Below are 12,538 nucleotides of genomic sequence, written 5' to 3'. Positions count from 1 at the left end.
ACAAAGTCTCATCTGAAACCCTAGAGAACTGTGGCCAACCTGTGTGGACAACACTGAGCTAATTGCCTGACTCAGTATAAGGCAACCTGTCCCTAATGGAGAACCAGTGTGGTGTAGTGGTTAAGAGGGGTCAGACTAGAATCTTGGAGACCAGAGTTCAATTCCCCACCTGGCCCTAAAGGTCACTGGGTGACCTTGGGCCAGTCACTGCCTCTCATCCTAACCTACCTCACATGCATGCCGCTTAGATCTCCTTGGAGAAAAAGGTGGGATATAAATGCAATAAACAAATACAAACAATTATGTTAGAAGGTTCAGGACAGGTACTTCTTCATACAGCACAGAGGCAAGCTTGGAAATTTTCTCCCACAAGAGGCAGTGACAGCCACCAACCTGGATGGCTTTAAAAGAGGCTTAGACAAATTCATGGAGGATGAGGCTATCAGTAGGTACAAGGTCTTGGTTGTGGGCTTCCCATAGACATCAGGTCAGCAACTGTGAAGATAGGATGCTGGACCAGATGGCCCTTTGGTTTGATCCAGTAGAGCTGCTCTTATGAGGGAGTATGAGGTAGAATTAACTTTGCATAAAGAGCCTTTCCCCCATTTGAATACATTGTGTGTCTGTGTATAACATGGTTTCCCAAACTAGGGTCTCTAGCTATTTTTGGACTTTTATTCCCATCATCCCTAGCTAGCAGTGCCAGGGGTCAGGAATGATGGTAACTGTAGTCCAAAAACAGATGGAGACCCAAGTTTGGGAAACCCCGGTGTACCTGAACATACATGTACTGTTGAGTCATGAGTGAAAAAAGTCCTTAATCAATATTTGCTTACAAGGGGGGGGGGACATGCCCTAATTTCTGACAGCCTACTTGGTCTAAATAGGGAGGACTTGATGAGGGACATCCTCAGCACAGCTGGAGGAGACGCAGCAAAAGTAAACTGAACAAATCAGGAAGTTGGAGAATCTTCCCTAAAAGGAAATGCTAAAAAGAGAGATGCTTCTTAGTTTAGGAAAAATGATGACTTAGAAAGAACATAATAGAGGTTTATAAATTTTTGAATGGCGTGAATAGGATGAATAGAGAGATTTCTCTCTCAAAATACTGGACCTCTGGATCATCCAAATAAAAATTGATTGGCAGCAGACTCAGGATACTTAAGAATATAGCCATGCAGTACATCATTAGCATGTGGAATTTATTGCCACAAGATGTGGTGGAGGCCATGAGGATCAGTCAAATTAATGGTGGATAGTTTGATCAATGTGTCTTAGCCATGAGAATGAATAAAGGAATTCTATATTCAGGAACAGTTTACTTCTAATTAACACATGCTGGGGACAAACAAATCTTCATCATGACCTGCTCATGATCATCCAAAGGTCATTTGAGTTTCCAGCGTTAGGGACAGTGGGTCTTTGCTTATGCTCTTGTGGTCACATTTGAAGCTCAGTTCGAGTACAGCGGAAGTGGGGGAGCTACAACTATGGATAATTAATTAGTAGGCTATTGGAGGGGTGCAGAATCAGAACAACCCTGGGTGGGGGTCAGACCTGGGGTGGCAGTACAAGAAAGGCCTGAATAGGAGGAATCTTTAATGGAGATACTAGCAGATGCTGTCAGGGACTGAGGGTCACACCACTGGCAAAATTCTCATATCTGGATGCACTTCAGAATCTCTGTTATTCTTATATTGGTGTGATTATATTAACACGAGTGTCTGCAGTTGTTGCAGGGATTGTTCATTCAATGTTGTTTTCCTCTATCTACTTGGACAAGGAAAACCTGGTGTGCAAAAACAAAGCCCTTGCATAAGTTCAGTTTGCAGTCTCTCCAGATATAGCTGCCTGAAACACTGAAGATCTCCTGCCAGTCAGGGTAGACCAAGGGTGGAGACTATAACGCTCCAGATATTTTTGGATTCCCAACTCCCATAAGCCCCAGCCAGCATGACCAATACTTGAAGATTATAAGAGTAGTCCAACAACAATTTTGGGAAAGCCAATGTGGCCATCCTTGGTATGGACAATAGTGGTCTGATCTATTGGGGTTCCAGTGTTCCTACTGTCATGGGTCAATCAATCAACATGCATTCCTTGGAGGCTGGATCTCCTGCCCCTGTGGATCCTGCCATCTGGGGCAGTTGTCTCATTTTGCCTCGTGGGTGGACCAGCCATGCCAACAGCAAGAAAAAGCATGCAGGTAGAGCTGATTGTTTGGGTCTTTTCCCATTGCTTATGACTCCAGTAGCAGGCCAATTTCAGTATCATGGGAAAGAGATGCATGACTGGTCCTGTCCATGTAGTTGTGATGTTGTTTCTCTCTCTCTCATACACACACGGACACATACAGTGGCCCCCTACCATACCATGGAGAACTAATTCCTGCATTTCTCTCTCTCCTTTCACCAGGAGCTGAGAACTACATAACAGGCAAAAAAGACTTGAAGCTCCTCCTCTGAGCATTCTCAAGGAACTGCAGGTAGGATGAAAGTCGTTCGATCTCAAACCCAGGAACTGTAGAAGAGAAAACTGTAGGGACATAGGTATAAGCTTAGAAGCTGCCTTATTCCAAGCCACACAATTGCTCCAGCTATCTCAGTATTGTGAAAACCCTGAATGGAAGTGGCTTTCCAGAGTCTTTCCTAGTCCTACATGAAGACACCGGGGATTGAACCCAGGGCTTTTTGTATGCAAAGCTTTATCACTGAGCTCTGACCCCAATATCAGAACACTGGAAGTGTCCGTTGTGAGTTTCTGCACCTGCTGGGCCAGAGATTCTTACCCAAACATTCAAAGGGACTTTGGCATATAGCTCCTGGAAAGGTTGGGTGGCATTTAGCCTCACTTCACACGAACGCCTCTCTGGTTCAAGAAAAGAAGAAAGTGCCCCTCACATCTCCTTCTCCTGCAGTATTGAAGGAAGGAGCTGAACGCACCTGACCCCAGCGTGAGCTGGCAAGAAACAAAATGGGACAGCTGAGTGCAAGTTGCCCAGCTGATGTCATCCCAAAGTCACCAGGAAGCGTTTGGTGTTCACATTGCTTGGAACGCAGAGATAATGAAAGATCTTGCACATACCTCGTTCTGCCGTAAGGGGCTATTGTGAAGGAGGGCGCCCCCCCCCCCAAAAAAAGCAGTAGCAGCAAGGCGAGTCTGGCAATTCCCTAGCTAGATTGTTCCAGTGGTTACTTTCTTTCTTCCCCATGCTAAGAGGGTGCAGCTTATCTGCACCTAATTTCTTGTCTGAATTTGTCTGCCTTCAGCTTTCAGCCGGGGGCTCTCATTCTGCCTTTGTCTGCTGCATTAAAGAGCCGCCTGCCGTCAGAAATCTCCTTCCGTACCATGTAGGTACTTAGAGATTGTGATCAAGTCACCCTTTCCCTTCTCTTGGAGAGACTAAACAGATCGAACTGCTTTGGTAAGGCAGGGCTCCCTGCCCTCCAGTTATTCTTACAGCTTCTCCCTACTTCTTCTGATTTATGAACACATTTTTACTGACACGTTTTTTTTAAAAAATTAAAAACTGCAATATAAGCAGGGCTCAGGATGCAGGTTTTAGCAATGTTCGTCTTCACGATTCACACAAAGGTAACGTCACCATCTTCCCATTCCTGCTGCAATGACCCCTGCTTATTTAAGGGGTTGTTTACAAGATAATATAAGGCTAACCTTCCACACACTTTAAAACGCATGAAAAACCACTCTATAACCAGAATGCTTGAAGACTAGCAAAAAGGTGGACCACCCCTCTTTTCTCTTCCAAAGAGTGTTCCAAGAATGGAAAGGTGATTGTACTACCTGTTGAGGATTATAAAGGAACACTCTGTGTTAATTAACCCAGAATAAAAAACACAGATTAGCACAGAATTGGGAGTACCCTCCCCAGAAGATGCACTGAATGAGTAGGAGGTGGGAGTCCATCAACTTACTATGCTTTAGCTTCTGCAATTACGCAAGCAAAAGGATGACTAAATACACATTAAGTAATCTTGAGAACACACAATAAAACAGAGGTGGGCAACCCCAGGCCCTTCAAACCCCTCTATATGGCCCTCAGGATTCTCCCCTGCTCCACACCCTCCTTGAATGTTTTTGCCTGGCTGGAATGTGTCCTTGAGCTTTGATCATGCCTCTTGGGTGCCTGGGTGTGTGAGTGTATTTAGAAATTGTCCAGGTCTGCAAAGGCAAAATTTACATCCCTTGCTCCTCCCACTTTTGCCCCTGGCCCTGCCCATCACCGGCATGTGGCCCTTTGGAAGGAATGTGGCCATTGGACAGAGGTCGTTTCCTCACGTCTGCATTAAAAGCTAGAGTGGTGATGCTAATCCACACTGGTGAAAGTGATTAATTGGGAATAAAAATGTGTTACTTTATGACAGCTCCCCTAAATTATCTTTATATGTATTTCTCAGAGAGACTCATATAGAACTCTCAACCAAGTTCCATCTCTGGGAAAGGTGACATTCAGCTGTCAGTCTGAGTAGGCTGGCTGGTTTTGATTTGGAGCTGTGGGGGCAGAAAGGTTATATGCTGGTGATCCACCAAGACTGCTGGAAGAAGGGGTGGAGGTGACAAAAACCCATAGAGGTTCATCTAGACAATTAGAGGGAGTCAGCCTAGGAAAGGCTTCTCAAAGCCCACCCTGGTTTTGGACTGCTACCGACCTCCTGCTCCAGAAAGGTGCAAATTTGACAATTCTCACGTTGCAATAGCTGCCCCATCCTACCTAAGCCATACTGACATTATCAAAACCAAGGCTTCCAAAACTGTGGAAACCACCATAGTGGTTAGAAATGGCTCTTGGCTGCAATCAGCCCTTCTGGAGCTTGCCTCTGTTTCTGTGGCATGGAGAAAATGAATATACTGTGCCACACCTGAAGCCCCTGCCTTCCACATAAGAAGAGAGCCCTGCTGGATCAAGCCAAAGGGGCCAACTAGTCCAAAATCCTGTTCTCACAATGGCCAACCAGATGGTGAAGCCTGAAAGCTGAACTTGAGCACAACAGCACTCTGCCCACCTGCAGTTGCCAGCAACTGGTATTCATGGGCACAACAGCTCTGGCATCCACAATCTGGTTCCCTCCAAATGTTTGAGTATCAACTCCCATAATTCTTTGCTGGCTCAACCAATGGTCAAGGATAGCAAGAGCCATGGTCCAACCCAGACCTCCTTGGAGGGCACCAGGTTGGGAAATCCTGCAAACTACTGCAGTTCAGATGTGCTTATATAAAGCATGTGAAAGACTGTGGAGGGACATCTGGTGCACTGAGACCAGTCCATAGATCAGGAATCTTATTGGGCTCCCCCTTTCTTTCTACAAAGCATGCCTCTGAGGTTTTCTGGCTGGGCTGGGGTAGCATCTGATTGCTGAGGACTTGTACAGCAGGGCCCTTGGTCCATGACCCAGCTTCTAAGTATGACCACCCTATGTCCATAAGAATGACCACATGGAGATATTGACAATAAAATATTGCAGCATGGAGTGCACCTTATGAAGACAGCATCTTCTAGTGATTGAATGAGAGAACACACCTTCTCACGCCAGACCCGGTAGCGTATGAATTTGCCATGGGATTCTCCCAGAGTTGTCTTTTGTCACTAGCTCACTTGTTCCAAATCTCAGGCTTTATAGAGAGTTGCACCTCACATCCAAGCAAATCAAGAACACCAAGCAGACAGGTCACCCCTTTTATCTAAGAACATTTCACCTCCACATAACTCTGTGGAGCAAAAGGCACATCTCCAGGGTGTCCTTTGTTTTTATTTTGATCTGACAACCCTGTCCTTTCCTTTTGCTTATCAAAAGGAAGTGGGGTTGTATGCTTCCTTAACTTGTAGCTTAACTTAGGCAAGGAGCACTCTGGGGGCACCATGAAGTTGTGAAAATAAACAGATGATGCCTTGTCTTATCTCACCACTGGCATATAGGCAGGGCAAATCACAGACCTGGCTGCCTAATGGACAGGCAGTCCAGTAATACACCAACTGAAATGCAGGCTTCAGATCCCTCCCACTTACATGCACTGGCCCCTTATGTCCCACCCCAGGCACAGCTCAGAGGCATCCTTCATCCACAGCTGTTGATTTCTGACATCTTAGTCCACTGTGAGTTTTCCAATCAACCCTCCATTGGAGCACATGCTGGGGTCACAAGATCAGTTTCAATAGAGATCAGTTACCCCATACTACTTTTTATTTTAACCAAACCATCAAGCTATCAGGGCAGCCCAAGAGAGTCAATGGGTGGACCCCTTCCATGTTCTGGAGGAAATGAAATGGAGGAAAAGATTTTAATCCACTTCGGTGCTGTGCAGGGAATGCACCCAACCATAGGCTAGCAGTATAAGATGGGGTGATATTGTATTACGTGTTGATAGTGATTGGATCACCTCTCCCCATATGATCTCCTTGCTCACTCCCCACAAACAGAACTGTGGAGGGAAATTGGCATCAAGGCAGTGGAGGATCATAGAGCTGAACTGAGGGCCATTCGTCTTAAGAAGCCAGTGAGGAAAACCAAGAGACATGACTTTGGGGGAAATGCATGGGAGCAAAAAGAGAGCTAAGGGACAAAGACAATCTGAGATGAAAAGGTAGTTGTGTGATCCTAAGGGAGCAGGCTGAGAAAGTCAGGATTATGGAGCATTGGTAGGGAGGAGAGGCAATTAGTCCAGCAGTTTTTCAATGCTTGTTTCAGCTCTGACACTGTGCCTGGCTACAGCTGATACCGCCGTGGCTCCCTGAGTCCTCAGAACAGCACAATAACTTGGGGCATGTGGGGTGATGCATTTGGCTTGGGCTCTTGTAGATTTGGAAGAGCACAGAACAAACTGACTGCATTCTGGAATTGCCTGCCCGCTCTGTGCAAAGGGGTCAAATTGCCCTCATCCATAGGCAAAAGGCTTCCTATGCTGCCAGGATGAGCCACAGCCTCCAGGCAGGTGGAACGCCCACCATCTTCAGCAGGGAAGAGGACCCCCTCTATGTGGGCCCCTTTTGTGACTGTGCCTCTAGACGGGAAGACTTACCCCCTGCTTGGCTTGAAAGTTGGCTGTCTCCCTACAGGCTGGCAATGAGATCAGTGGGAAGAGCGGAGTGAAAAGACAAAACAGTATCCACTCATGCTCCTCTCTGCTGCCAGGTCCAGGTCCTCATCCTTCAAAGCAGCCTGTGGCATGTGTGGGTTTTCAAAGAATCACTGTGCAGCTCTACAATAGGCAGCTTGTTTGTGCAGTTGGTAGTGGCTGCTCTGTAGAGGGCATGTATTTCTCATTGCCAGGTGTTCTGGCTAGGTGCGTAACTGAAGGGCTCTGTGACATACAAGTGTGCGGCCAGGAGGCGTGTTGCCTAGAGAGGAGTTGTTATGATCAAAGGCAGCATAACATGTGTGCAGTTGTGTGACTGTGTGGTTGTTTGCTGACAATGCAATCACCCTCTGTGTGTGTGTGTGTGTGTGTGTGTGTGTGTATGTGCACATTATCTTTTGCATTTGTGAATGTGTCTGTGTCTGTGCTTGTCGTGCGTGCACATGAGTGCCTAGCATATGTTCAAAGCTCTTGCTGTATGGGGTCGGTGGGAGCTGCAAACAATTTGCAAAGGACCCTTCTAATCCTCAAGAGATCCTGAAAAGCGTGCGTCCATGAGTGCATGTGTGTGTATCTTTGGTGCATTATGACGGAGTGGCTGGGGTTGTAGCTTGGAAATCCTTCTGCTGATGAGACACCAGAAGCAATTCCAGAGACACACCTGTGCATGCCAGGTTAGCTTCCCCGAGACCCTGCTTAGAGAAGGAGGGTGGTAGGAATGAGAATGGCTGTTCCATGCTCTGCTACTGACCTGCTGGCTGACCTTGGCAATGTCCCTAAGGCTCTGGGCCTCAGTTCGCCACAGTTTAGTTTGAGAATCAAAGCCCTGCCAGGCCTCATGCACTGTTGTTGTTTTTTGTTCAAGCCTTGGTTGCTGCTCTGATCAGGAAACTAACTGCCTCTGAGCCCAGCCGGACAGTGAACTCTGGGTGAGCAGGTGGGTGTCTTTGTTGGAGAGGAATGTGAAACAATTAGCCAACCCTCTGAAGACATCCTCTGTCATCCTAATAACACACACACACACACACCCCTTCCCACATCAATATTCCTCTCTTTGGCACAGGGCAAACTGAACGCAGATGCACCACTAGGCCCCATGCCTTTTGTCAAATCCTCAGCTTGGGGTTCCCATCACAGACCCAGGGCTTTTCAGGTTAAATATATGTACTATAATCTTCTCCCCTTACCCCAACCACAAACTTCCCCTGCCAACCTCTAGGCACAACTGCCCCCGTAGTTGTTGGAAGTCCCACTTCCAGCATTCCTCCTGTACAGAGAGGTCCCAGTTATCCTGCTGAGGCCAGAGCAGTCAAGCAGTCTCTGTTTCAAATCCTTCTGATAAAACCCTTTCGGTCACCTTGTAAAAAAAAGAGCTGCGTGCCAGATCTGAGAAGCAAGACAAATAAGACTGTGAGCTCCACTGAAGCCAAGAGGATTGGCAAGAGGTGGGTGGGGAGGGGGCAGAGATGCAGCCAGACACCCCCACGCTCCCCAGCTCTTGTTTTAACTCAATCAAAGGGCAGGAGCAATGGGCAGAAATGCAAGCATTGAGAGATCAGGACAGAGCCCCGGAAAAGAGGGTCCTTCTGCTGCAGACACAAGACACACTTTGGCAGTGCCAGGGCAGCGGGTGGCGGAGGCAGCGTTGCACATGGCACCAAGCCCAATGGCTGCATTAGACAGAGCAGGGGGTGCAGTCGGCCTGGAAAGTTTGTGATTACACTTGGTGATGCCGAGTGGCTCCCTGTCGAGTCCAGGGTTCCCGCGCACCTCGACGACCCGCGCCCACTCCCGCTTGCCGAGCCCCTGGCTCCCATAACACACACCTCGTGCCCACTCCTACGACGATGCCACCTGGCGGCTCCAGTGCCCCCTTGGCTGAAGCCACGGCGCCGCATCCACCGCCAGTGCCCACCGTACTCCCCGTCGAACCGAACTCAGATGCATCTTCCGCTCCAGCCGCCCCCTCACGCCGCCGCCACCCCACCCCCCCCCCGCCGTCCCCGAGGCTGCCACCCGTCAAGGAAGGCACCCGAGCAGAGCGCGAGAGCCGCTCACGCTGCTCCAACCAGACCAACGCCACCGCGCGTAAAGAGCGCTCTGACTCACCGTTGGGATGAATGTGGCTAGTGAGGATCGTGCCAGCCAGCAGGACATGCCATAGCCTTGTGCCCAGGCGGGCACCGGCTCCCAGCTGCTGCCATAAAGCCATCCTTCGGCAGGAGAGAGGATCGTCGTGTGAGGACGGGGCAGGATCCGGCCCAGGGAGAGAGGAGGAGGAGGAGAGGATGGGGACGGCCCAGGGAGCACTGGAGGGGGGGGGGTCCCAGCTGGAGTCTGCTCCGCGCCGCCGCCGCCGCCGCCGCCGCAACAACTCCTCAAGGTACCTCGGGGGCACTTAGCACCCCAGCCTGCCGCGGGCTCCCTGCGCGCTCCATCTGCTGCTCATGGCCGGACGGACCCGCCGCCAGGGCTTCGAGGGGCAGCTGGCAGGGGGCGGCGGCAGGAGAAGGGGGCTCGATCCGGCAGCCAGCACTGGAGCTCCGTGCCGGGCAGCCGCAGAGACCCCCTCGCCGGCCGGTCGCGGCGGCGCGACGGTGCGTCTTGCGTGTGTGTGTGTGTGTGTATGTGTGCGCGCCTCTCTCTCTCTCTCTCTCTGCGCGTATGCCAATCTCTCTCTGCCTCTCTCTCTCTCTGCCTGTCTCACCCTCGTTGCCACTCACTGCCAGGCAGCGCCGGGCTGGCTGCAAGCACCTTGTCCGCGGCAATGCAGAAGAGAAAGAAGAAAGAGCCAGCGAGGGGCTGCAAAACCCGGACTGGATTCCGCCACGGGAAGGGACGGAGCAACAGCTGGTTCCAGACTGACAAGCTCCGGAGACGCAAACAAGCCCTCCTCTGGGAGGGAGAGGGAGCCGCAGCCGCCAGGCGGAGCCCAGCACACCTACCTCCCGCGCCGGGCTCGCTCGGCAACGCCGGCGAGGGAGGGAAGGAGGGAGGGAGGGAAAGCCCGCCGCCGGCTCGGAGAGGGAGGTGGGCTCGGGGGCCAACGGAGCCCGGCGCTTGCTAGTCTATTCTTTTGATATGGCGTGGTAGGGACGGCGGGGGGGGGGGGCAGGAGGCTGAATCCTCTCGACTGGCCGGCCTCACAGCACTTTCCCTCCCCGCGGGCCCGAGGCTTCCCTCCCCGCCCCCGGAGGAGCAACAGGCGGCAGCAGCAGCAGCAGCGCGAGGCGAGCAGGCTTCCTCGAAGGAAGCCCCCAGCCGACGGCCAGCCTGCCCCCCAGCCCCCTCTTCACACAGGTCGGGGCCAAAGGTCTCTCAGCCCCCCCCCCTCGCAGCGATCCCGCTGCCGCCGCCGCCGCCGCCGCCCCCTTAGCCATCTCTGCTGTTTCTGGGAGACATCATCACACCTCCCCAGCACTCCTGAGAGGCGAGCGAGCAGCATTCACACATCGCAGAAGAAGGGAAAGAGCGGGAGAAGGGCTGAGGGAGGAGGGAGGGAGGAAGAAGCTCTCCCCCCCCCCCCAGCTCCAGGAGAGTGGACCCTTCCCCTCATAAAGGGCTCCAGTCCCCCGCTCCCCCCCCCCGCGGCCCCAGCGTCTCTGAGGGCGCAAGGCGTCATTCCCAAGGGGTCCAGAGAGTCCCGTCCGGCTGCCGCCTGGTCCGGACTCCAGTCCTGGGCTTGTCTGGAGCAGGGACTGCCAATCACCGGCATTTATGTTCTGGACAAACGTCCCCTGAGGAGCTGCCTGGGACCCCCGCGCTCTCCCGGTGCCGTCTCTGCCGCAGCAGGGCGGGGAGCAGAGGCGGGCGGGCGGGCGGAAGAAGGCAGGGCGCAGGGTGTGAAGGAGCCCGCGGGGCAACCCTGCCCGGCGAGGGGGCGGGGAAGGAGGGCGCCAGGGTCGGGCGAGGGGGCTGGCGAGGAAGAAGCCCGCGCCTCTTGCAACACTAGGAGAGGCCCAGGGAGACGCCGCTCTCGCAGGAAGAGACACAAAAGACGGGACAAAACAGGCTCGGAGCAATACGGGCAGACTCCGGCGGCGGGCACATGGCATCGCGGGGAGAGTTGCACCGCAAGCCACATGCATGCATGCACATCGCATGTCAACACAACGCAGGATATGAACACGGCGGACGGAGACGCGCCGAAGGAGGAGGGGAGCGGGAGGGAGGGAAGGAGGGAGGGAGGCGGAGAGACAAAGCAACACAAAGAACAACAGACAATTCGCACAGAAAGACCAAACGGAACAGGAGCAGACCCCGGGCACTCTCTCGCGCGCGCGATGCAAGGGCGACAACCCTCACAGGCAGCGCTGCCTCTTTGTATAGAGAGGGGCTCGTAGCTCAACACACCAGGTCCCACGCTCGCCACATGGTACTAGGAGGGCAGGACGCGGGAGCCTCCCCCTTACGCTTTGTTTATTTAGGGTGGCCTCTGCAACTAAGTTTTACTCAGAGTAGTCTCACTGGAATGAATTGGACCGAACTCGCATAGATTCATTATGGGTCTACTCTGAGTAGGGCGGAGCTGAATACCACCCTTTGGTTATGTTCCACACTTTCTCCAAGCTCAAAGTGTTTTGCATGGTTCTCCCCGTCCCCATTCCGTCCTCACAACAACCCCGCGAGGTAGGGCAGACTGAGGGGCAAGGACTGGCCCAAGGTCACGAGTGAGCTTTGTGCCTGAGTCTCCCATCCCTCATCTGCAAGACACGCACTGCTGTGTGTCTTGTGGGCGCTGGGAAGTGGGGCCAAATCCAGCCTCCGGGAATTTCTTTGGCAGCTGCATAAGGGCTTCCATCTTTTACCCTGACTTTGTGGAGAGGGAAACTGCTGGCCACAGTTAGCTTCTCTGCAGCACCAAGTGCCAGCCAGGCATTGCTGCCAGTATTACAGTCATCCCATCACTCCAAGGAATAAGCAAAACACATGGCTGAGGGTAACCCCTTCCCCACCCCAATTTCTCACCCTTCGACTGCTCCTCAAGCAGGGTGGGCTGCCTAAGAGCAATTTGGAAGTAGGTGCAGGAGCAGATCTAGCCAAAGTTAAGAAGTTCACAACCTTTAAATACACACACACACACACACACACACACACACAACCTTCTTCTGGTTATTTAAAGCTTGCATTTTCATAACACACACAACTCCCCTGTGGCCCAGAATGCATTGGGCTTTTTGAATGGAATTGTCTGTTATAGAACTTTGAATAAATCTGCTCCTGCTGCAGCCTCCTACAGAATGCTCTTGTGCTGTGTGTGTGTGTGTGTGTGTGTGTGTGTGTGTGTTTATCTTGATAGCTTTTTTGCCAGGCCCATGCCCTACCCCCAGAGTCTTGCTGGGGGGTGCTTTCCCCACCGCAGATCTCAGCCTGAGCCTGCTCTGCTTTGTCAGTACTGCCTGACCTCTGCCACCACAGGTCTCAGCATCCTACAAAGAGCATGCAG

At 51.9% G+C, this 12,538-nt stretch overlaps 1 protein-coding gene across 2 annotated transcripts in view; it reads right to left on the bottom strand.

The window, feature by feature from the left end:
• UNC5A (unc-5 netrin receptor A) overlaps positions 1 to 9,683 on the bottom strand; it is an 86,008-nt gene extending 76,325 nt beyond the window's left edge. Inside the window, exon 1 of one of the 2 annotated variants that reach the window (XM_079967121.1) lies at positions 9,202 to 9,683. In XM_079967121.1, coding sequence (XP_079823247.1) covers positions 9,202 to 9,304 — 103 coding nt within the window. In that variant the 5' untranslated portion in view covers positions 9,305 to 9,683. The remainder of the gene's footprint in view (positions 1 to 9,201) is intronic. The other variant, XM_079967123.1, reaches the window with a different exon arrangement.
• Between the last annotated feature and the right edge of the window lie 2,855 nt (positions 9,684 to 12,538).

Source organism: Podarcis cretensis (genome assembly GCF_951804945.1).
Source record: "Podarcis cretensis genome assembly, chromosome: 2".
In the NCBI taxonomy this organism is placed as follows: domain Eukaryota; kingdom Metazoa; phylum Chordata; class Lepidosauria; order Squamata; family Lacertidae; genus Podarcis; species Podarcis cretensis.
The sequence above is the reverse complement of the archived record's forward strand: the minus strand, read 5'-3'. Positions and strand labels throughout refer to the sequence as shown.